The sequence below is a fragment of the Procambarus clarkii genome, chromosome 9 (assembly GCF_040958095.1).
Source record: "Procambarus clarkii isolate CNS0578487 chromosome 9, FALCON_Pclarkii_2.0, whole genome shotgun sequence".
In the NCBI taxonomy this organism is placed as follows: Eukaryota; Metazoa; Arthropoda; class Malacostraca; order Decapoda; family Cambaridae; genus Procambarus; species Procambarus clarkii.
Window position 1 is genome coordinate 10,061,760 of NC_091158.1, and position 24,223 is coordinate 10,085,982.

Sequence of the window (24,223 nt, forward strand, 5' to 3'; positions counted from 1 at the left end):
GGAGATATGTCACATGTTTATATCTCCGATAACGCTTCCAGTTTGAAGGAAAACTAATAATGCCTTTATAACTCATTAAGTTAGATAGTACAGTTTTATTAAGATGCTGCCTAAGCGGCAGGTATGGTGACTTGACAGCAGAATAAATGGAAAACAATTCAAAGCGGAAGCTCCTTGCAAGGCCCCGGAGCGGGTGGGTTGTCAGGTATTCACAAGAGGTCCCTCCGGCCGCCGCCATACCCACTCGTGGGCTCCAGCTAGGTCATCCACCCTTTTGTGAGAAACCATTTGAAGAATTGGTACTCTAGATGACGACTCTGCCAATAGGTAGTTAGCTACCAGCTATCCTAGCTGTGGTTCGCCTCAGCAAGACTATTAACCCTTATGCACCTATTGCATGGTGATCCTGGGATTAAGGTGGTCTGCCCCTTGGTGTAGATTTGGACCATATTATGTAGAGGGAATATGTGCAGGTTAAAGCTTTCACAAAGCAACTCAAGGTCGCTCTTGGTGATGCCAATATCCATGCGCACTCTCCTTCCCCCCCCCCCCTCTAATTAACGGTTATAGAAGAGGCGGATGCTGTGCTCATATGTCACACTTGCTCTGATGTGGACAGGAGAGTGGGAAGTTATCAACAGAGACCTAGGTGTCCAATGTGAAGGCCTCGTCACCTTAGTAAGCAATGTCAGACTTACAGAAGGTCCCTCTCCACTACAATACCTTTGCCGCAGGCGGCCAGCCACGAACCAAGTGATATCGTCATGGCGTTTGACCCGTGCCCCATGCGTCTTATAGCAGGCCTGGGATATGTGGCCCAGGGTCCCTGGTCTCCGGCAGGCATCGCAGTGGCTACAGCATTTGCCCTTATTTGGATGGCATGAGCGAAATCTCCTCCGCTTAGCAGACGGATACCGGACGAGACTCACATGTGGCAGGAAGGAACTTTACAAGCAGATGCAAGGCTGGCGCCGTCAACCATGCTGTACAGTTTTGCTGAAATCATAAATTTACATAACTTACCTTGCTAACTAAACTACCTTACACCGAAATTTATTTTATTTACTTTTTTTTATTAACAAGCTTAGATATACACAGCAATATGCTGTTACCATATTCTATATGAAAGATTACAGTGTAGATAAAAAAAACTAGCTTTAAGTTCATCTAATATTCCCATCTCACAGGATGGTCATACATGGAATCAGGGGAGAAAGTCAGTAAGTAGTAGACTTACATTCAATGTTAAATGAAATATAATTAATATAAATAATTAGCTTTATTGTTTATTATTTGAACGAAGATTGCATTAATAAGAAATCTAGATCACAAAATATTTACAGTCTACTAAATTAAACATATATTGATTGTCAAATATTTGTGACGTCAAAAAGTGTTGCCAAAGCCTTAATAAAAATGTGTATTTCATTTTGTGAATATAATCTACTTTTTTATATAAAACGCATACAAGTATCATATTATTAAACTAAAATAATTTAGAGATAGAATTAAAGCATACGTATTAAGTAAATATGTGAAATATTTAGACACTGTTGGGGGTGTTGTAGGTTGTGGTGTGTGGTAATATTGGGAATTGTTGACAGGAGAGGCCGCCGGGAGGGACGTGGGGCTCCTCCAGAATATATCCCGGAGTTGCACATATACTAAGTGGCAGTAACAAAAATGGTAAGTGGAATAGTGATGGCCACACTTTGGTGTGCTAGGAGGTGTGTTACTATGTGAACTATGTGAGGTAACTTTAGACTGTGTTTGTCTGGGCACACACTGGTTGTACATGGCTATTGACTTGTTTGGTGTGGTTGCCTAGGAATTGTCACCACATTTTCAATTATGTTGAATTGTTGATCTTTTCTGGCTTTGTTTGTGTTCATTTCTGTGCATCCTGAGACTTGGTGTGAATGCTTAGTGAAATTCTAAGCTAAGGACTGTTGCTAGCTGAATTTTTATGCACAATTTTAGTTTTGTACCAGTTTTGTGCAGAAAGTTTAGATTGACTCTGTTATCACTATCCTTTGAACAGACCTAACCCAATAAAAATATATGCAATTTTGTGTTTTACATACAATGTGCAAGTGATGCAGATCTCATAATTTAAATGCCAGCACAGGTTTTGGATGCTTCTACAATGCAGTCTGCATTGTAGAAGCGTGCACCTTCTTAATAAAACAAAACTGTGTCATTAAATAAACACTAGTAGTCAGTTACTTCAATACCTACAAAAAATGTAAATATTCGATTGTAAAAAATCTAAAATATGAAGAGAGGGAGTAGTCTGTATTCTCGATAATAAAAATTAATTGGTGGCAGTATTTCCTCAGCTGAACACAATCATAATTTAATGTTTATATTTTATTTCCTATTAAAATTACTGTACAGATTTGTAATATATAATTCTTTAAAAATAATTCATACATTCTTGTAAAGCCACTAACACGCATAGCATTTTGGGCAGGTCTTTAATTTTTAATTTTTCCTGAAATATGACCTACCAAATTGGTTAACAACCAGGTATCAATTCACTGTTGGGTGAACAGAAGTGTATAGTTAATTTACAGATTACAGTTACTGTAATTATCAAAGTAATTATCTAAGTGTACAATAGTTACAGGATGAAAGCTATGCTCATAGTGTCCTGTCTTCCCAGCACTCTGTCGTATAACGTTTTGAAACTACTGTGTTGATGGTTTTGGCCTCCACCACTTTCTCACCTAACTTGTTTCAAGCATATACCGCTCCGTTTGCAAAAGTAAATTTTCTTATATTTCTTTGGCAGCTTTGTTTAGTTAGTTTATAATATATGACCTCTTGTTTTTGAAGTTCCTAGTCTCAGGAATTCTGCCCAATCAATTTTATCGATTCCGGTTACTATTTTGTACATAGTAATCTTATCGCCTCTTTTTCTTCTATCTTCTAGTTTTGGCATATTTAATATCTCTAACCTCGCCTTGTAGCTCGTCTTTCAGTTCTGGGAGCCATTTAATTGCATGTCTTTGCACCTTTTTCAGTTTGTTGATGTGCTAACAAACACATATATGTGCTTTGGTCTAACAAAAGTTGTGAACAATTTCTGTAGTATTTCACCATCCATGTATTTAAAAGCAATTCCAAAATTAGAAAGTGTAGCATAGGCTCCTTGCACAAAGTTCTTTGTGGTCCTCAGGTAATGGTTTTCTATCTAAAACCACCCCTAGATCTCTTTATCAGAATTTTTTTAAGATTTCTCACATAATTTATAGGTTATGTGGGGTCTATGTTCTCCTATTCCACATTCCATAACATGGCATTTACTCACATTCCATTCCATTTGTCAAGTGGTGCTTTATACACTAATTTTGTCCAGGATTTCTTGAAGGCCATGATAATCATCGAAGTTTCTTATCTTCCCTATTATCTTAGCATCATCAGCAAACATGTTCATATAATTCTGTATTCCATCTTGTAGATCATTTATATAGACAATGAACATTATCGGTGCAAGACCTGAACCCTGTGGTATGCCACTCGTAACATTTCTCCAGTCCAATACATTGCCTCTGATTACTGTACTCTGGCCTTCGTACCCACTACAAAAATATTTGGTGTTGCAGCAGCTATACAGTATTGATTAGTTCATAATCAATAAAAATAAAAATATTTGCATTAGAATTAGGTTGTTCTGAAATTTCATGTACAGTACAAGTACAGTGGCACCTCGACTTACGATTGCCCCGACTTACGATAATTTCGAGTTACGATGTAAATTTCATCGAAAAATGCGACTCGACTTATGATAGTCGTCAACTAACGATATTTGTTGGTACATGTTTGGGTCGACCGAGCGCATGGTTCCCGGTCACGAGGGCCAACCTGCCTCAGTTTACTAGATCTGCCCGCTTAGTGACAATCATGCCTATAAGAAATTCCGTTTTTGTGGTGATTTTTTGCTTTTTGAACATAAAACTGATTATTATATATCACACCATGGGTCCCAGAAAGTCAGTGGTAAGGTTCAACCTAAGAAAATAGTTGTGAGTTGAGGCAGTAGAGGATATCCCTTTCTCATTAGGAAAATGTGTGAAGAATGGGAAGAACTGCAAAGTTTTTTTGAAAAAACTCACCCAGATAAAGCTGTAGCAGGCCATTGCATTGACCTTTTAAATGACAATGTGATGTCTTATTACAGACAAGTGTTAAAATGTAGGGAAAAACAAGTGTTTTTAGACAGATTCTTAGTAAGACAAGCAAGCAGTGAGCCACAAGCAGGTCATAGTGGTGTGCAGGCAAAACATGCCAGAGAGTGTATCCCAGAAAAGTCATCGCTGCCTGATGTTATAATGGAAGGGGACTCCCCTTCCAAACAGTAACACCTCTCCTCCCCTCTCCTCACCATCTTCCATACGCCATCAAGAGTCCTCCATAAAGGTAAGATAAACATTTGTACTGTATTGTAGTTAGAGAACAAAATTGTATTCAGTATAAAATGTATTTGTAAGTTAATATTTTGGAGGGTGGGGAACGGATTAATTCAATTCCCTTTATTTCTTATGGGAAAAATAGCTTCGACTTACGATCCGTCTCTGGGAACGGATTACCATCGTAAGTCGAGGCCCCATTATATTTCAAAATAGATGCAATGCAGTTGTGTCTGGGGTCTTTTAATAAATATTTTACACATTAAGGTACAGTATTTATCCCAATCTACTATGTAATACTTGGAATAATAATAATACAATACAGTACTATATAACTACAGGTTGATCCAGATTTTTTATTTAGCTCTTGGATGGCTAGATAAAAAGTCCCACTAGCTCCGACGGGGCCTGATGGCCGAGTGAATAGCACTTGGGATTCATAGTTCTAAGGTTCCAGGTTCGATCCCCGGTGGAAACGGAAACAAATGGGCAGAGTTTCTTTCACCCTGATATTCCTGTTCACCTTCACCCTGATATTCCTGTTCACCTAGCAGTAAATAGGTACCTGGGAGTTAGACAGCTGCTATGGGCTGCTTTCTAGGGGTGTGTAAAAAAAAGGAGGCCTGGTCAAGGACTGAGCCGCAGGGACACTTAGCCCCTCTTAGCAACCCCTCTTGAGAAATTAAGTTGGTCAAAACAGTATGATTTAAATTTTGGAGGAGTAACTGTACCTTTTACCAAGAATTGTAGTTACATACTACAGTATGTACATACCCAGTACTGAAAATTAAAAATTTACCACACATGTACAAAAAGGTAGCTTTAAACACAGCACTGGACACTACTGTAGTTTAATATGACAAGTCCTCTGTGCACATAAAATAAATTACCCCCCCCTTACAAACTTTTTTCTTTTTAATGTTAAAATGCATTCCCTAATCATGGGAAACGATAAAAAAATATTGTACATGACATACTTTGGCTGTGATAGAGAAGTGAAGTTGAGTGATTTATAGGCATTGAGTGAGTACTTACCTGGTGCCAGTAGCCCCCAGCTCCATGGCCCTACGAGTAGCTCCAAGTTCCCGTGGCGCAGTGGTAAGACACTCACCCAGCGCTTCGCGAGCACTTTGGCCTGGGTTCATATCCTGGCCGGGGAGGATTGACCAGGCACCAATCCTTTACTGTAGCCTCTGTTCACCCAGCAATGAATGAGTACCCGGTTGTTAAACGATTTGGCGGGCCATATTCCGGGATCACTCTTTTTCATGAAGTGTGGATGCATGAAACCGGCAAGTGCTGTCTCTCTTGCCTCACACTATGAACTTTATAACTAACATTGTGTTCACTGATATCTGAACGTTATACATACTCTATATCACAATCAAGATTATCTATGACACTGTCATCGCAAAATAATTGCAGTTACATTGGAACCTCGAGTGACGAGCGGCTCCAGTTACGAGCATTTCGAGTGACAAGCAAGCCACTCGCAGAAAATGTCTCGATTGACGAGCTTTCGCTCGATTAACGAGCGTACCCGCTGGTTCTCTGACACCTCCGACAATAGTTTTGTTGTTGTTTCGCAAGACAAGTTTCCACATGACGAGCTTGGTGCTGGAAAGAATTAAACTCATTAATCGAGGCGTCGCTGTACTTATTTTATTTGTCATTATTTGGTGGGTTGTATTTCTGGGAAAATTAGGATTAAGGACCTGCCCGAAACACTGTTACATTGGCTTTACAAGAATGTAAGAACTCTTGTATATATAAATAAATAAACATACAAGTATAATTTTATATAATTATTTCAATGTCTGAATAGTTTTTGTTTGTTTTTTGCTGTAATATTATTCAACAGTATGAACTGAATAATAATATTCAATGCAGAAGTGTGTATATATTTATATAAATAAATGTGTAGAACATTGCTATGCCCAAAAATTTGGTGTGTGCATCTTAGTCTCACTTGTTATATTTTTAGAACAAACAAATTTATTTTTTTCTTATTGCACTATGTACACTATAAATAACTATCTACATTTTTATACACCATTACAAACCACTAAGCATTTCTGGTGAATGTAATAAACTTATAACCTGTTATCAGAGTTCACCTTAGTCCTGCATTTTGTTTACATTGTAACAGCATGCATTAAGTATTTTGTATTTTTTTCATATTGTAAATGTTTTTTCCATTGTTTTTTCAAGTGTAATAATACATAGGGCTGTCAGTATTTTTATTTGTATCACAAAACCTGTAGAATATTGGTAGTCAAATACACAGTATTCATGTCACATACTGAGTTAAAATATTATATTATTTGAACAGTAAAACAGCTTTTCTGTTATTAAACTTTATACAAACAACATGCATATCTTCTGTATTAACATTTATATGTACCATAACGAACCTATAAACAGTTTTGGTGGGTGTGGTGATGAAATCAAAACTCAGCATGGAGCCACACGATACAAGCAGATGACACCCTGAATGTAGAAAATGCTTTCAATATTCTGCCAAGACTGGCCACAGAACTGCTATTATCGTATTCCTATTACTGAATCCTGATTATGAATCTATTTTTACAAGATTATATCTATATATTATATCTATATATATTATATATCTATATCAAGAGTAAAGGAGCATAAGGTCATTTCATATGTGGATGCATGAAACTGGCAGGTGCTCTCTCTCTCTCGTCTCAAACAGTGACCATTATAACTAACATTGTGTTCACTGATATCTGAACATTATACATACTCATTATCACAGTCAAGATTATTTATGACACTATCATTGCAAAATAATTTCAGTATTTTATTCATTATTAAGTGGTGCTGTGACTCCCGACCTGCACAGCAGTGCTGTGAGCTCTAGCTGCATGCATCAGCCTTCGTTGCTCTGGCAGTATTGAGGTCTCACAGCCAGGAGGGATGTAGACATTTTTTGTTCTTTTAAGATGGTGTCTGTTTACTAGAATCCTGACGAATCGGATGTGAGCCCTGTGTGCCTGCAGGAATTTTGAATCTTAGAATATACGTACAGTACTAACAAATGTGATATGCTGGGGTGTGCACACTCCCCATGATATCACGGTGTGTGCTGTGCAGTGGTTAATCATGCCTGGAGCACTATCCATAATAGGATTTTCAAGAAATTCTCAAGTACTTACGTTTTATAATTATCAAATATATATATATTGTATATTATTCGTTTAAATAAATAAATGAGTTAAAGTTAATACTGTATTGTCAAAATATTGTCACGGTTGCAGTGCTGGTAAAGACTTGGCATATACTCGTCCATTAGATAATGCCAGAATAATTGTACAATAAGTTAATAAACTGGTGATGAATCTCATGACTTGCATTTGGTTAATCCTTTCATCAATTTCAGGGTCTTCTGTCTCTTCTCCGAAAACTGAAGTCAACTCCAGATCAAGATTTGCGCATATTATTGCTTGGTCTGGATAATGCAGGAAAAACAACGTTGCTAAAGAAGTTAGCCTCGGAGGATATAACACAAACCACTCCAACACAAGGCTTCAATATTAAGTCTGTCCAGTCTGATGGGTTTAAGCTTAATGTTTGGGACATTGGTGGCCAGCGCAAGATTCGACCCTATTGGAGAAATTATTTTGAAAACACTGATGTACTGGTAGGTTTGAATGCAAAAATCTTCTGTGGTACGGTATTCTTATTCAGTGTTAGCAGAAATGTTTTATGGCTGGTAATGCCTAAAATAAAATGTTTGTACAGCATTTAGTACTGGTGAAAATTATTGAAGATAAAATTAAAGTGGGGCATTAATGCAAAACTATAGGATGGCTATAGAATTAGTCAGAAATAAAGGAGGATTTCTGTCATACGTGACAATTAGTTTCAATTGCTGACTTGACAAATATTGCAAGGTAAATGCACTAGATATTTGTTAAGGTGTCCTACTTGATAAGGTAGGTAGAGCAGGGTCATGGGATCCTGTATTTCTTCATTGAGGAGGTTCGCTTCTGCAGGCCTGGAATTCTCTGCAAGAGTTGACGTGGATTCTATTCTATGGTGGGAACTGTGCATGTTGATGAGCTCGGAGTTGCTATGGATAACCTCCTGGGTGTCCAACAGCTGAGAAGTGGACGCATAATGGTGAAATTCAAGATGTGATGCTTTCAAGGCATTCCTGGCAAGATGGGTCGACAAGTCTTTTTTTTTTTTTTTTGTTGTTGCCTCATGGTGTAGTTGAGGTGTGTGTTACCAACATCAGCAAGACAGTGACATTTATGGTGTTGCGTGATGCACCATTTGAACTATCAAACAAGGTGCTCGCTTGATTGTGTTCTCAGCTAGTTGGCAAGGTTGAAGGTATCCGGTGGAATAAGTTTACGTTTGGCCATGCAAAAGGCCACTTATTAACTTGCACCTGGACTGTGAGAATGGAGATGGAGAGGAATATTCCATCCTCGGTATCAGTTTGGGGCATAGCATTCTATGCCTCAAACTCTTTACACCCATTTATGTTTATCACACACAAACATAATCTGTGTTTATGCTGGGCTGCCCAGGATATATTTCAGGTTGCCTGGTCTTGTTGCTGCCTGCCAAGTGGAGACGGCAGACTTGGTAATCATCTTCCGTAAGACAGACTTTCCCCCACTTGGCGATACTGGTGCTCTCAAGATTGCTGACATATTGGATAGTGACCTGGTGGTGGATGGTGTGTCTGGCACTGGTACACAAGCTCCTGGTGAGGATTCCCTACTGGCATCGTGTAGCATAGGTGGCGATGTTAATGGTGCTCGGGCGGCCCCGGTCGTAGTGAATGTTATGCCTATAGTGTCAACATTTATCACTACAGTCCACCACACCCTGCACTGGAGACAGGGTGTGGTAGACTCTTGGAGGGAATGTGAAAGTGGTAACCTGTCAAAATTGCAGGAGGATATGGCTGGACTAATTGAGGCCCATCCTGATGACGTTGGGGGTGTCCTTATGGCTGCTTCCCCTACTGTGGTATGCTCTGGTGCTGTTGCTGGTTCTTCAGTTTGCCTGGACAGTGCACAGATAATTCATTGTCAGGGAACAGGAAGTCGGAGTGAATTCATACACATTTTGGCTTTTATTGAAATCCCCCCCCCCCCCCCCCCCGGCCGAATTACTGACCTTTCCCAGGATGCAACCCCACAAGAAGCAGACTAACTCCTGAGTATCTACTCACTGCTAGGTTAACAGACCCATATTAAGTGAAAGGAAATGTACCCAACCATTTCTGTCCTGCCTGGGATTCGAACCTAGATTTCTCGATTGTGCGTCGAGAATGAACACAACTGTTCTACCGGGACCCTTTTATGGGGTCCCGGTAGATACTCAGCCCTGTGGGGTCGATTGAGGTGCTTTGCCTGGTGCGTGATGTCAATCCACCGGGTTGACTTAGGAGGTGAACGGACTCGCCGGCAGGAAAATTAGTGTGGGAGATGATGATAAGAGGTGGTGTCTCCTGAGGAAAAATGTTTGTGTGGTTGTGGCAGAAGACCATGATGTGCTCACTCATGTTGTATCATTGATGACCTGCTGTTGAAGTGGTTTAAGGTGTGAGGGAGTCTGGTGGTGCTCCAGTGCCGGATAGTAAGGTGTGTGGTGGAGGGGTTCCCTTGATTGGTAAAGACGAACCTCGTCCTTTTGTAGTACTGTACGTGGAAGTGGAGTGTGTGTATGTATATATATCTGGTACCTCTCTTGTCTCCTTTCTAGTGAGTACATTTTGAGTTTAAAAACAATCCCAGTAGTTTAGGTGCTTTATCGTGTCTATGCATGCCATATATGTTCTGTGTATTCCCTCTATTTCAGCAATCTCTCCTGCTCTGAAGGGAGAAGTGAGTATGGAGCAGTACTCAAGGCAGGACAGCACAGGCAATTTGAACAGTATGAGCATTGTGATGGGATCTCTGGATTTGAAGGTTCTCGTAATCCCTCCTGTCATTTTTCTAGCTGACGCTATATTTGCTTGGTTATGCTACTTAAACTTTAGGTCATCAGACATCATTATTCCCAGATCCTTTACATGTTGCTTTCCCGCTCTAGGAAGATTTGATTGTTTTGTACCCTGTATTTTGTTTAATATCTTCATTTTTACCATGCCTAAGTAACATGTATGTAATGTGCTTTTGTAAGTTTGTAGATAAGACACTCCATATAATTGTAATTGCCAATACTGTACTGTGATACAAGTGCTTTTAGTGTTGCATTTTATTTTAACGTGTGTGTATTGTACCTGTAATGTGATATGTTTGCTGTTTGTAATTTATTGTAATTCAGAGTTTATGGTTGTATGTTATGTGTGAAATGATTCAATGTTTCAGTTATTTTATTTATACAAGACACAAGACATTTATACATGTCTTGTGCTCTTGCAATACAGAAAAAAAAGATATTTATTAATGATATAACTAGGAACACTTGTACGGATGTACTGAAATGTATGCAATGGATAGGATGCACTTATGTAGGGTAGGGATTGCTGCTTTTGCCTCTTCATTAATAACTGCTGATTGAAGAGTTTGTAAGTTTTTAAACCGTTAAAAGATACAGCTATGGCAGCGTTTTTGGGAGAAAAGGCACAAAGGCATACTAGCAGGGAATTTGTTTTTAAATTAACATTGCTGGTAAAGTGTGTGAAAACTACAAGGTTAAGACAATACATTTTGGGGGATTTTAAGAAGGATTGTCAGAATGATAGCGACAGCAAGCACTACACAATTTTCCTTTTTGTTTGATAGTTGTCCTTGCCTAGTTGTGCTTTCGGGGGTTGAGCTTTGTCTCTTTGGTCCCGCCTCTCAACTGTCAATCAACTGGTGTACAGATTCATGAGCCTACTGGGCTCTATCATACTTATATTTGAAACTGTGTATGAAGTCAGCCTCCACCACATCACTTCCTAGTGCATTAAATCTATTAACTACTGACACTGAAAGAATTCTTTCTAACGTCTCTGTGGCTCATCTGGGTACTAAGTTTCCACCCGTGCCCCTTTGTTCGTGTTCCACCCATGCTGAAGATTTTGTCGTTGTCTACCCTGTCAATTCCCCTGATAATTTTGTAGGTGGTTATCATGTCTCCCCTTACTCCTCTGTTTTCCAGGGACGTGAGGTTCACCTCCTTTAGCCTTTCCTCGTAGCTCATTTCTCTCAGTTCCGAAGAGAGTCTGGTGGCATACCGCTGAATCTTCTCTAACTTTGTCTTATGTTTAACTAGGTATGGACTCCAGGCTGGAGCTGCATATTCCAGGATTGGTCTGACATAAGTGGTATACAGGGTTCTGAACGATTCCTTACACAAGTTTCTAAAGGCAGTTCTTATGTTGGCCAACCTATCATATGCCGCTGATATCTTTTTGATGTGGGCCTCTGGGGACAGGTTCGATGTGATATCAACCCCCAGATCTTTCTCGATGTTTGACTCTTGCAGGATTTCACGTCTCAGATGGTACCTTGTGTTCATCCTTCTGCTCCCTTCGCCTAATTTCAATACTTTATACTCTCCTGAGTTGAACTTTAGCAGCCATTTTCTAGACCATTCCTCCAGTTTGTCCAGGTCATCCTGTTGTCCCTGTCTATCTTCATCTGTCTTGATTCTTCTCATAATTTTTGCATCATCAGCAAACATTGAGAGGAATGAGTCTATATCCTCCGGAAGATCGTTTACATATATCGGAAACAGGATGGGTCCAAGTACTAAGCCCTGTGGAATTCCGCTGGTGACATCTCGCCACTCCGATTCCCCCCCCTCCCCTCACATTACTCGCTGTTTCCTGTTGCTTAAATATTCCCTTATCCACTGGAGCACCTTCCCTTTTACTCCTGTCTGTTGCTTCAACTTTTATAACAGCCTTTTATGGGGAACTGTGTCAAAAGCTTTCTGGCAGTCCAAGAAAATGCAGTCTGCTTACCCCTTCTCTTTCTTGCCTAATTTTTGTTGCCTGGTCATAGAATTCTATTAAACCTGTGAGGCACGATTTACCATTTCTAAACCCATGTTGGTGGTGTGTTACAAAGCTATTTCCCTCCAGATGCTCTACGAGCCTTTTCCTCACGATCTTCTCCATCACCTTGCATGATATACAAGTTAGGGAAACTGGTCTGTAGTTCAGTGCCTCTTGCCTGTCACCCTTCTTGTATATTGGGACTACGTTAGCTGTCTTCCAACTTTCCGGAAGGTCTCCTGTTTTCAGTGACCTGTTATACACCATAGAGAGTGGCACACTTAGTGCTTCTGCACCTTCCTTTAGTATCCTTAGTGAGATTCTGTCAGGCTCAACAGCCTTTGTCACATTCAGCTCCAACAGATTACTTTTGACCTCATCACTGGTGAGGTCAAAATCCTCCAAGGTTGCATGGTTTGCCTCCTCATTTAGTGCAGGGGCTTCTCCTTGTTCTTTTGTGAAGACCTCCTGGAATCTCTTGTTGAGTTCTTCACACACTGCCTTGTCATTGTTGTGTGTATCTGTTCTTCCCTTTTCTCAGTTTCATCACCTGTTCCCTCACTCCTGTTTTCCTCCTGATGTGGCTATGGAGCAGTTGTGGTTGGGTCTTGGCTTTACTCGCGATGTAATTTTCATACTCTCTCTCTGCTTCCCTCCTCACTCTGAGGTACTCATTTCTGGCCCTCTGGCATCTCTTCCTGCTCTCTGGTGTTCTGTTATATCTGTAGTTTCTCCATGTTCTTTTACTTAGTTGCTTCGCTACCTTACATTTCTGGTTGAACCATGGATTCTTCTGTTGCTTTTTGTTTTTCTCCTTTTGGACCAGGATAAACCTGTCTGCAGCTTCCTGGCACTTCTGGGTGACATAATCCATCATATCCTGTATAGTCTTGTCTCTTAAGTTCTATTTCCCATGGTATTCCCCTTAGGAAGTTCCTTGTCTCGTCATATTTTCCTCTTTGGTAATTTAGTGTTTTCTCTTCCAATCCCATCCTTGGATAGGTTATCCCTACCTCCACCAAGTACTCAAATGTCAGTACACTGTGGTCACTCATTCCTATGGGGGCTTCAACTTGACATCCCTTATTTCTGACTCATTCAGGGTGAATATCAGGTAGAGTCTAGCTGGTTTGTCATTGTCTCTCATTCTTGTGGGTTCCCTAACGTGCTGGCTCAGAAAGTTCCTTGTTGCCACTTCCAAGAGTTTAGCTCTCCATCTATCTGCACCATCGTGTGGGTCTCCATTCTCCCAGTCTATTTTTCCATGGTGGAAATCGCCCATGATTAAGAGTTGTAGTGTTTGATGGTTGCAGATTTCTTCCATTGTCTTCTGTTTTCTGATGATGATTCTTCTTAGATGATCAGCTTAACATCCCAAAAGTTCATAAGGTGCTGCTCATGATTCAGTGTGTGACAAGAATTGTTGGCTTCAGACATTCTTACATTAGTATATCCTTGCATACAAGATTCTCCTATACCTGTTCCTATAGGAGAACAGGTTTATTCCTTTGTCACAACTTCATGGTACAGCGTAAACCTTGTTGTGGTGAACTTGCTCTTAGTTATAGATTTGATGATGCTGTTGCTTGTAGCATATGTTTTATGCTCAAAACTTTATTTACTTTATTGCAGTTGCTACTGTCACGCGTCACTCACCTTGGCTTTGTGTTACGTGAGGTTACAGTTAAACAGCGGGCCATCATGCTACTGATCGTGTAACCCCACGCAGTGGGTCTTTGCTCCCTCCACTAGGGTATCATATACCACCCCCAGGGAGCTCTCCAAGTCATGCCTCAAGACTGGTCACCACTATTTGACCTTGGACCGAAGGGGGAGAGAAGGCCCAGCACACACTGCTTAAGCTCAATCTTGTAATGTGTGACTCCCCCACCAGGCCTGCCCAGCTGTGCGTGGCAAAATTTTGCCAGACTCTCGGCCGTAACCTCAATTCCACCTCTTCCTTTCCGGTCGCCAGCTGGGTAATTTTCTCTGCGTCCCAGCAACGCAATGGGTTCAACTATGATATCGTATCTACAGCCCAGAGCCTCGTTCTATATAGTGTAATGCCAGCACTAGAAACCATATATAATATCGTGTTACCAACTCGGGGGTCTCCTTCTGTGTAATGCCAGTACCAGCATTCAAATATTGTATCGTGTTGCCAACCCAGGGTCTCTTTAGCAAATTACAGACACATGAGATATATATATATATTCGTATAGGAATGATAATGGTGACAGCAGCGCTCCTCTGGTGGTCGCCGGCAACTCGCATCAGCTGATCGAGTTTAACACTTTCGCTCGGGGATGACGCAGCATTGCGTCATCCGTTTACTGGCGGTAATGCCGGGGATGACGCAGCATTGCGTCATCCACTTTAAAAATTCGCCAAAAATCAGGTTTGTATCCGATTTTTTGGGGACTGGTTTTAAAATGTGCGCCGATGTCTTCCCATTTCCTTTGTTGAGCCTCGTGGCCCTCAGGCGGCTTGGCACACGCCGTGGGCCCATTGTCTTTGCTCCACTGTTGTGACCAATGTCGTCTCCCCTCGCATCTCAAACGTGTGAACATTTCGGCTATTTTCCGTGGCTATATTTCTTACTGCGGCTTTAGAAACTATCTACGCTTACTCCACGATGGATAGTAATCATGAACAAGGCCCTTCCAGGAAGAAAATTGCGAAAGAAAGGCTTGAAAAGGGTGGGAATTGGGAGTGTAGTAGGAAGGCCTCTGAGCGCTCACTCACGGCTAACGCGTGGCCCGTCTTCAACTCGTCGGCGGTTGGAGCGTGACCAGGTGTTTTTTTTTATATGCTAATGTTCCTCTAGAGAATTTTATTACGAACCCATTGAGACCAAAATGAAAGACCTAGGACAAAAATTGAGGTGACCAGAGTGAAAATAGTGAAAACATTTTATCCCGTTTGCGCGCTCCCGGGTAACTCGTTCGCACTTTCTCTGTTTGCTGCGGGTAATTAGCCGGGCTTTTGGAGTTTATATGCATTTAGTGCTGTAGAGAATTTTATTGCGAACACAATGATACCAAATTTATTCTCGTAGAAGGAGAATTGAGGTGACAAAGTTGAAGAGAGTATACACTTTTCGGAATTAACGCGCGCTTCTGTGACACGCTGGGGCCCATATCGCCCTGTCGAGGGGTGGCGCGCGGGGTGAGCGAAAGTGTTAAATGGACCACTGGCCTCTCACTGAAAGGGGGCGGCTCCGTCAGTGTAGGTCCACACTCCTCCACAGGTCAGCCACTCAAACCACTCGCTGTCTTCCCCAGGCAGTAGATAACATATATGTGCTGTCCCACAACCTAATACTATGACTCCTAGACTCCTAGAAACACACTAGTAAATCCCTAGATATAACAATACTGTACGCCTGTCTTGCCTAACATCAAGGGAAATATGGGAGGGAAAAATTATCTACCTTATCAATATCCTGCCTTCAGACGCCTGGACTCCTGTGGTCGCTGGGGTTCCTCCGTCCTTCTAGTCGTTTCTTGACGTTCCAGATGAGTCATCAGTCCATAGGCGCCGTGAGGACTTTCCTCATCTCTGAACAGATGAGGACTCTCCTCATCTGTTCCCTTAGTGAAGTACGGGGCGCTGCCTCGTCCAGTCGTCACTGCATACGTCATTTCCCCCAGGCACTCCTTCACCAAGATCACTCACTCATGGGTCAGGATGCGTCTTCTTCCTTCCGAGTTCCCAGTGGGCGTGATCCAATCACAACAGCTCTGCACACCTTGGAGTTCCACTGACGGCGAGACACATCTTGCTCCTGCCACAGACACTCCCTCGATCCTTCCAAGACTATCAGCTCTCGGCGCTCTTATAACGCTGGAACTCGGCTCCTCGCACTTCCCTAAAGCACTGCAGTCCTTAGTAGTCACTATAAACTTGTCAGGCTGTGTAATCCCAGTGAATGAGGCTCCTAGACCTCGGAACTCGAGAGCTCAACCAGCGCACGTCCACTCTCAATGAGGCGTCGCAGATCTCTGAGCGCCTGGTGCTCTGCAGGCGATGAACCAGGCCTCCCGGTGATGTCACAGACCCAGGGTCGGGCTCTGATTGGTCAATCGCATCATATGACCTGAGCCAGCCAATCGCCAGCTGTCTGGCGTTGCACACAAAATGGCAGATTTGAAGGTACGAGGGCGCCATTTTGTTGTACCTAGGGTGCGACTTTCCCCCCTTTCCTACAATCACATAAATGCAAATTTCTCCACAAATAAGTACCCATTTTGGTAACTTCATACATCAAAAGGTTCCCTGAATCTCAGGAAACCTCCATGGTAAGCTGATATGACTCTTAAATCCGGCATATGGGAGAGAGGGCACCGGAACACTACAGATGTTTGCAGTCTGCTTTAAGAAAATGAGCTCTTACTATGGTTCTGTTATATTTGTGTACAATGTAGATTGTCAGGAAGCATATACAAGTACTAAAGTGGAATTAATAAAGCAGGAAAAAAAGTGGCTCAGCAGAAAGAAAGAATGAGTAAATAACAAATTTAATGGATGTTTTGGAAGCAGACGGTATAGTGTGCCACCAAGTAGCACTACTTTTTCTTTGTAACCTGAAATGTAAATCACCATTGTGAATAGTGAGAATGCGCTCTCGGTTTAATCCCCAACATCCTAGGGTTTCCAAGGCCATTTAGTGTGATATAGTATTAAGAATTTTATTGAGGACATTACAGTAACTCTGATCTGCTCTATTGTAAATCTGTTATGTTTCAGATTTATTACATTGATGTTATATGCATTATTATTGTTGTTTCCACTTTCAGATTTATGTGATGTTATATATGTCATTGCTGTGTTTCCACTTTCAGATTTATGTCATTGATAGCGGTGATAGAAAAAGATTTGATGAGACTGGTCAAGAACTAGGCGAGATTCTCAGTGAAGAGAAACTTGCAGGTATGAATCTATGTTGGTGATTATTAGTTTTAATTTTTTAATTAGCCACATATTATATGTACAAGTATAAATTGGTGTAAAGATTGTGGAATAATGTAGAGATTATTTGCTTTACATAGAATTTTCTAATACAGTGGAACCTCAGTTTTCGTATGCCCGTTTTCATATTTCTCGGTTCTTGTACTCAATTTCTTCGAAAAATTTGATTCGACACTTGTTTGCCTCGGTTTTTGGAGTTTGTTTATATATGTACGGGTTCACCCAGCTTTGTTTTTACCAAAGAAACCTTAAAACTTCATAATAAAATATGCTCAGTAGCTTTTCCAAGGCATCAAACTGTCTCCTAATGGTACATTAAGTATAAAAAAGTTAGAAACATAATTTGAGCTGTATTAACCCTTAGACCATACATATACGATTTGACATAACTCAAGTTTTTAAAACTTGCACAAACACTCCAATTTTTTGTGCATAATCAACTAGGCAAATGCTCCAACTATGTCTAAATGATCACAACGTAACTTGAAAAAACAAGAGAATCAAAATTAATTTTAAAATTGAATATTGAAAACGTTTGATTTTCAAATCGAAATACAAAATATGAACTATTGCAATTGTTCAATTGGTGGTGGTATTCTCTCAGAATAGCATATGATCTTCATTTTCCTTAAATTAGAATATAGGTTTTCAGTATAGTTTACTGTAAAAAAAAAATCGGTAATATGGCGTTTGAAATATGCGGCAAATTTAGACAAAAAAAAAAATGACTCCAATTGTATAAAATTTATGGAAAAATCCATTCTGAAGGGATTGTGGAACAAACAGCTGAGCACGCAATGTCAAAATAATGAGAATTGGTGAAAACCTGGAATTTTATAAGCCACTCAAAGTTCAAACTCTAGTTTCAGAGATAATTGAAGTTGAAGTTATCAACAATGAATAAATGTAGTTTAAATTTGTTAATTTAATAGAATGTTTTAATAAACATTGTTTGGCATTTGTACTTGAATATGTGAAAGTTGTAGGTTAATGTGTGTTGAAATGAAATAAAGAAAAATAACCCCCCCAAAAAGAACACAAAATATAGGGATAATTATAATAATTCAAATGATTTAGAGGATATATTTAGGGTATACTTTATATAAGTGAAAAAACACTAATATGGTCCCTAATCATCAAAACAACCTAAAAAGACAAAGAAAATAGTTTGAACAAATCCACAAGGGCCGTGATGAGGATTCGAACCTGCATCCGAGAGCATCCCAGACGCTGCCTTTATCGACTGAGCTACAACATGGTCAAAAGGAGTTGAAACCAAAGTTCTACTGAACTTACTGGATCCTGTAGCCTCTCCGAGGCACAAATCATGGTCCTTCTGACAATGTCATAGCTCAGTCGATTAAGGCAGCGTCTGGGATGCTCTCGGATGCAGGTTCGAATCCTCGTCACGGCCCTTGTGGATTTCCTCATTTGATGCATCACGCAATTGTGATTTCTGTGTGTAAAATAGTTTGAAATCTGAGAAAAAATCAGCCAAAAAAAAAGTCCCAAGTTCTGAGAGTTGACTGATTTATTTCTTGACCAATTTCATTCTATCTTCACATAGTTAGGGAAACATATGCACTCTCCAGGATGTAAAGGTTACAACAAAATCAGGTAATAAACAATGGAGAAGAAAGACTAAAATCTTAAAAAAAAAATCCCCTAAAAAAAATATTTTAGGGACATTGATGAAAGTAACATATATTAACATTGGACAATGTAATTTATATCATATATAACAAGATAGGACATAATAAAATAGTTACTCATTATTATTTGTGCTATTATGTATTACTCGGCAATTCTATAAAGGCACCAACTGCATATCCATTTTGTGGACACTTACTACTATTCCTTTTCTTTGAGCATCAGACAGGTACTGTACTTTTATTCCTCAGTTCCAGTTAATAGGAGCTGTTTTCCTTATCAATAAAACGTTCTTATTTTTTAAAACTCGTCTAAGAGTAATTTCTGAAAATATTTTTATGAAAGTTTCATGACACTGAAGCCAATAGGTTGGAGATTTATTTAACATTTTTAAGATTTTTTTTTACATAATTCAAAAATTTTTTGCTTCCGGGCCCCTCAATATGCACGGTTTAAGGGTTAAAGGAGTAAGCATTCATACCCTAGTTTGCCCCACATTTATGGGAAAATTTCACTGTGCAAAATTATTTTATTCTATTATATAAAGGACAACCATCGGGAGAATCTTTAAGAGAGCTTTCTAAAGAAAGCCCTTTAAGATGTTTGTCTCTCATTGCAAGTAATTCTCAGGATCCAGCCCCCTTGAACCTTATTTATCTAAGGGAGGTCCATGACTTAGAATGAACCAGTCCCATCTAGTTTACCACACCCAAAATTTTCTCTCTAACAGTATTTTCTTTGAAATACTGTATCTTGGTTACTTGTGACAAATTAAGGATGTGATTTCATAACATTTTCAAAATTACATTTTTGGTGACCTAAATTTTGAAATCTACTGAACAATTAAAGAACATAATAATACCTAAAAATTTGAAAAGATATCTGCAGGAAATTTGCCTAATAATTTGGAATCTGGATGGAAGGTCTGGTGGCTGAATTTTGTCCATTGTTTATAGGGATCTATTATAGGGAGATCTGGATTTGGAGGGTGCCACTGCATTCTCCACGAGTGATAGCACCTTGTAGTCTGGCACAAAATCAGTATGTTACCTTCAGGGAGCCACCGGGGCTCCTTGAAGGCATTATATTCCATACCATTGGTGTTTCATTGCATTCAATACTTTTTTTTTATTTGTGTTTGTATTTTGATAACTGCTTGAAAATTGAAATTAATGTAGATTATACAAATATTTTGATTAAGGTAATCTTAGTTGGTTGCACATTGTCAGTTTTGGTACTTCTGATTTGGTAATGCTAGATTGTGACCTGTCATTATGGTTAAGGATATGGATGTTTACTGGATTTCTTTATCATTTTTAGGGGGCACAAATCAGATTGTTAAAGGCTGCAATTTTTGTATTTGTAATCTTTATGCCTTTAGAAAATTTCTTAATAGAGTATCATAGTCCTCATCCATTTATTTTGTTTCCCCTAGAATTATTTTTTTATACTGTATCTCATAATTGCGGGTTTGCAAAATTACAGTACAGTACAGTACATGCTTATTAAAGACTTCAAATACTTTGGTGTCATGATGATGTTCACGTAGTCATTAAAACAATACACGCAGTTCGGGACTTGACGTCAACGCTGTCGACAATTAATTTTTGCTCATTCTTATTAGTAAGTATAAAGTTAGTGAAAGAGTTTAACGTTGGATTGTGTGCTCACGGCCAATGCCTGGCCTATTTTTCAGTGTGATGTGGGTATCCCGCCGGGCCTGCCAAAGTGTCGAGTCAATACTGAATCGAGAAGCTAGACTAGTATTTTTACTTCCAGTGGGAATTCCTCTCACTTTTTTGTATGAACGATACTGGCTTCCTGTCAAGACAAGGATTGAGTTTAAATTGTGATAGCTGTAATGGTATTCAAGAGTAGCAAGTTTAGTAACCCAAATATTTGGTTGATTTGTTTAATCCTCTTACATCAGGCCTTGTAATGATTTTGGTGATTCTTGTGGATCCCTGCATATTAGTTAAGCTCTTACTGTTAGGGGGTGTCATTTGCTGAAAAAGCCTATTATTATTATTATGTAACTTTTTGATTGTCCATGTCTGTTTCAACATAAGGCTCTGTTCAGAGTTTGAAGTCTTAGTTCAAGTCATATTGTATCTTTACTGGAACTCATGATCATTGCTATTTTGCAGTATAAAATGTAGCTTTTTATATGTTGTATTTATTTCAAGATGGTAGAGCATGTGCCAGTTTTATGAAAGAATGGAAACTCAAGTAAATCTAAATCCTAAATTATTATTTATTATTATTATTATTATTATTATTATTATTGTTATTTATTAAATGCATTTTCATATGACTTGCAATTAATATCATTCAGGTTTTTCTCGGTTTCCTCACATTAAACATTTAAAGGACAGTTCTCAGAATGGTCCACTCATAAATTCAGTAATGGTATGAAAGCTTTAAAACTGGAATATTAAAAATCACATTGGTGATTGATTCAGTGTCAGCAACTGATTACCCGAAGTTGTTGTTTTCAGGCAAAACAAGTAGAGCCATTGTACAGTTATCATTATTGTGCTTGTGAATTTCTCTAGGTACAAAAGGATATTTCACAAACTTCTTTTTTCTCTCTGTAGGTGTACCTGTCTTAATTTTTGCCAACAAACAAGATCTGTTTAATGCAGCACCAGCCTCGGAGATAGCAGAAGGTCTTCAGCTCCATACCATTCGAGATCGTACGTGGCAGATACAGGCCTGCTCAGCAACATCAGGAGAGGGTGTTAAAGTAAGCATTATATTTGTAGTACAGTACATGTAATAGTGGCAATTTAAAGAAATTAAATTACAGTGCATTGTCAAAGTTAGGTGTTGATTTAGAGTTTGTTCTTACCCTAACATAAATAAATATTTCTTCTATTACATCTGGGTTTTCTCAAACGTTAAAATAAACATAATTCAATATTTAATATGATTATTGCCAAACCATAGCCAGCTATAATAGTTTCTACTGCTACTTATGTCTGTTATGCCCTGTGTCCAGTAAGAGCTTCCATTTCTGTTTCTTGATGGATTGGCCCCATTTAAAATCCTTCCCAGATGTCTTAATATGACTTCAAGGTGAAGACTCAAAGGAAGATTTGAAAATTGGCTTAAGAATTCCACATGCTTTGTTATATGATAAAATAAACAAGAGAGTAAAGTAAAATGGTAAATTTTTTTTTTTTTTTTTTTTTAGATATTTTAATCATTATTGAATAAACAAAATGCAATTATGTGTAATCGATAAGGTGATGAAGCACAGGAAGGAGGTGGGAAATTTGTATATTTGAAATTGGTACTGTGGAAACATAGTATACTTCTTTTGGATAATTATAGTACACTGTATTGTCTTTTGAACTAAATGAATAAGACGAGAGGTATAAAGTGTAGATGAGTAAGTGTGATGATAGGAAGAGGAAGTGGCCAAGACTATTAGCAGTTTGCATGAAGGGGGGAAGTGAAACAATATGTAATATACTTTTACATTTCTAAAGTGTACAGCACAGCACTTGACTTTTGTTTTAAATGGTTAATGTATTGGAATGGTGGTTGTGCTAGTGTGGTGGTTTCTCACCTTGTTTCTTTATTCAAAAACTTGCATATGTGAATGAAATTAAAAATGTCTTAATCATGTGGTATACAGTGTCATATTTGGAAGGAGAAACATGTCAAAGCAACTAGAAATTTACTATTATATTGCCTATACAGTATGTTATATTACATGTATGTATGTGTTATTATTTTGTTGAAACTGAAAACAAACAAGTGACAAAGTTATTCAGATTTTGTGTTTTGTTATATTAAAGTGTATACTGTATCTGGCTATATTAATATTCATTTAAATAACTAATTGTTCTTTTACAGGATGGATTAGATTGGGTTTGTAAGAATCTGAAGAAGAAATGAGACCCTTTACTTCAATCAGCAAACGATGTATTCCGTCCAAGCACTGCAAAAACTTGTCGTTATTTCATATGAGAAAGGGTTAAAATATTATTTACACTAAATTAGAACATCTTGAACTTTAATGGGAAATGAACTGGAAAATCATCTCACAAGGTAGGACAAAATACTGGACAACTGTTTTTGCTTACAAGCTGTGACTTTTTAGGGTTTTCATATTATGGTATGGTATTTTTATTTCATTATGATAAATACTACTACAGTATCGTACAATATGCGAAAGGCATATTTAACATTATATAACATGAAGTCATTCAAGACACATTATACAAGAAATGTATGGCAGCCTTCCCAAGGAACCACCAATATTGCAGCACAAAACATATTTTACACCAGATTCTTTTAACATTTTAGGAAATTAGATAGAAGGTGTTGCATGAATTATAATTACTTTTCTCAATTTTAAAATGACTAAAATTAGTAATGACAGGATATTTGCATAGATTTTTATCTGATAGCTTGGCATCATTCAATGGTGGTGAACCAAGTCACAAACACCATATTATTCACACAGACCTAAGTTAATGTGTGGCAATATCATGTGGACCATTTTAGTTTTGTCATTAAAATTAGGGTGCACCTAAATTAATGCTATGAAATCTTTGTCTGTAGCATGTATGTTGTATAGAATTTTTCAGATATGCACAACAAAATGACAAAATTTGTAGTTTAAGATGTGAAAATTAATGAATTATAATTCTAAATATTGTCAGTGTATGTAGATAATTTACTGGCACTCCAGAACCCTTCCATAGTGGCACCCCAAAGAGAAATTGTGCTTAAATCAACGTTTTTGGCATCTTTTGCCAATTTAAACAAATTGACAAGGAAATTTGATTAGAAACTATTCAAAGGGAAAATATCCTATACAGATTTTTAGTTAGTGTAATATGTAATTAATTATTTTTCTCTTGGAAGCCAAGTGTATAAAATCCTTTTTATTTTTGTTACTGAGACTTTGAAGATCATGAGCCAAATTCTGGGAAAGCATTTAATTTAACACAACATAAGTTATATTATAAATATAAGTATACTTTACTAAATAAGTAAAATACAAGGCTATGTGAAATTACCGAGCTTTATAGTACAAGCGTTTGTTTATGCTCAAACACACCTCATTCGGCACAAAGAAAATTGAGAGCTTCAATGGTGTACGACAAAGCTGGTCCCATAACTGAAACATGAGATATGAGAATTTAACCTCAAATTGATTGAAAAAGAGAAGACCTGATGACAACCTTCAAGATGCATT

The 24,223-nt window shown here is 38.7% G+C and overlaps 1 protein-coding gene across 1 annotated transcript; it reads left to right on the forward strand.

Annotated features, from left to right (window-relative positions):
• The first annotated feature begins 1,568 nt into the window (after window positions 1-1,568).
• Window positions 1,569-24,223, forward strand: LOC123766257 (ADP-ribosylation factor-like protein 3). Its single transcript, XM_045755320.2, has 5 exons — window positions 1,569-1,686; window positions 7,816-8,076; window positions 17,232-17,319; window positions 21,606-21,754; window positions 22,873-24,223. Exons 1-5 carry the CDS (start codon window positions 1,684-1,686, stop codon window positions 22,912-22,914), a joined length of 543 nt encoding a protein of 180 aa, XP_045611276.1. The 5' UTR covers window positions 1,569-1,683; the 3' UTR covers window positions 22,915-24,223.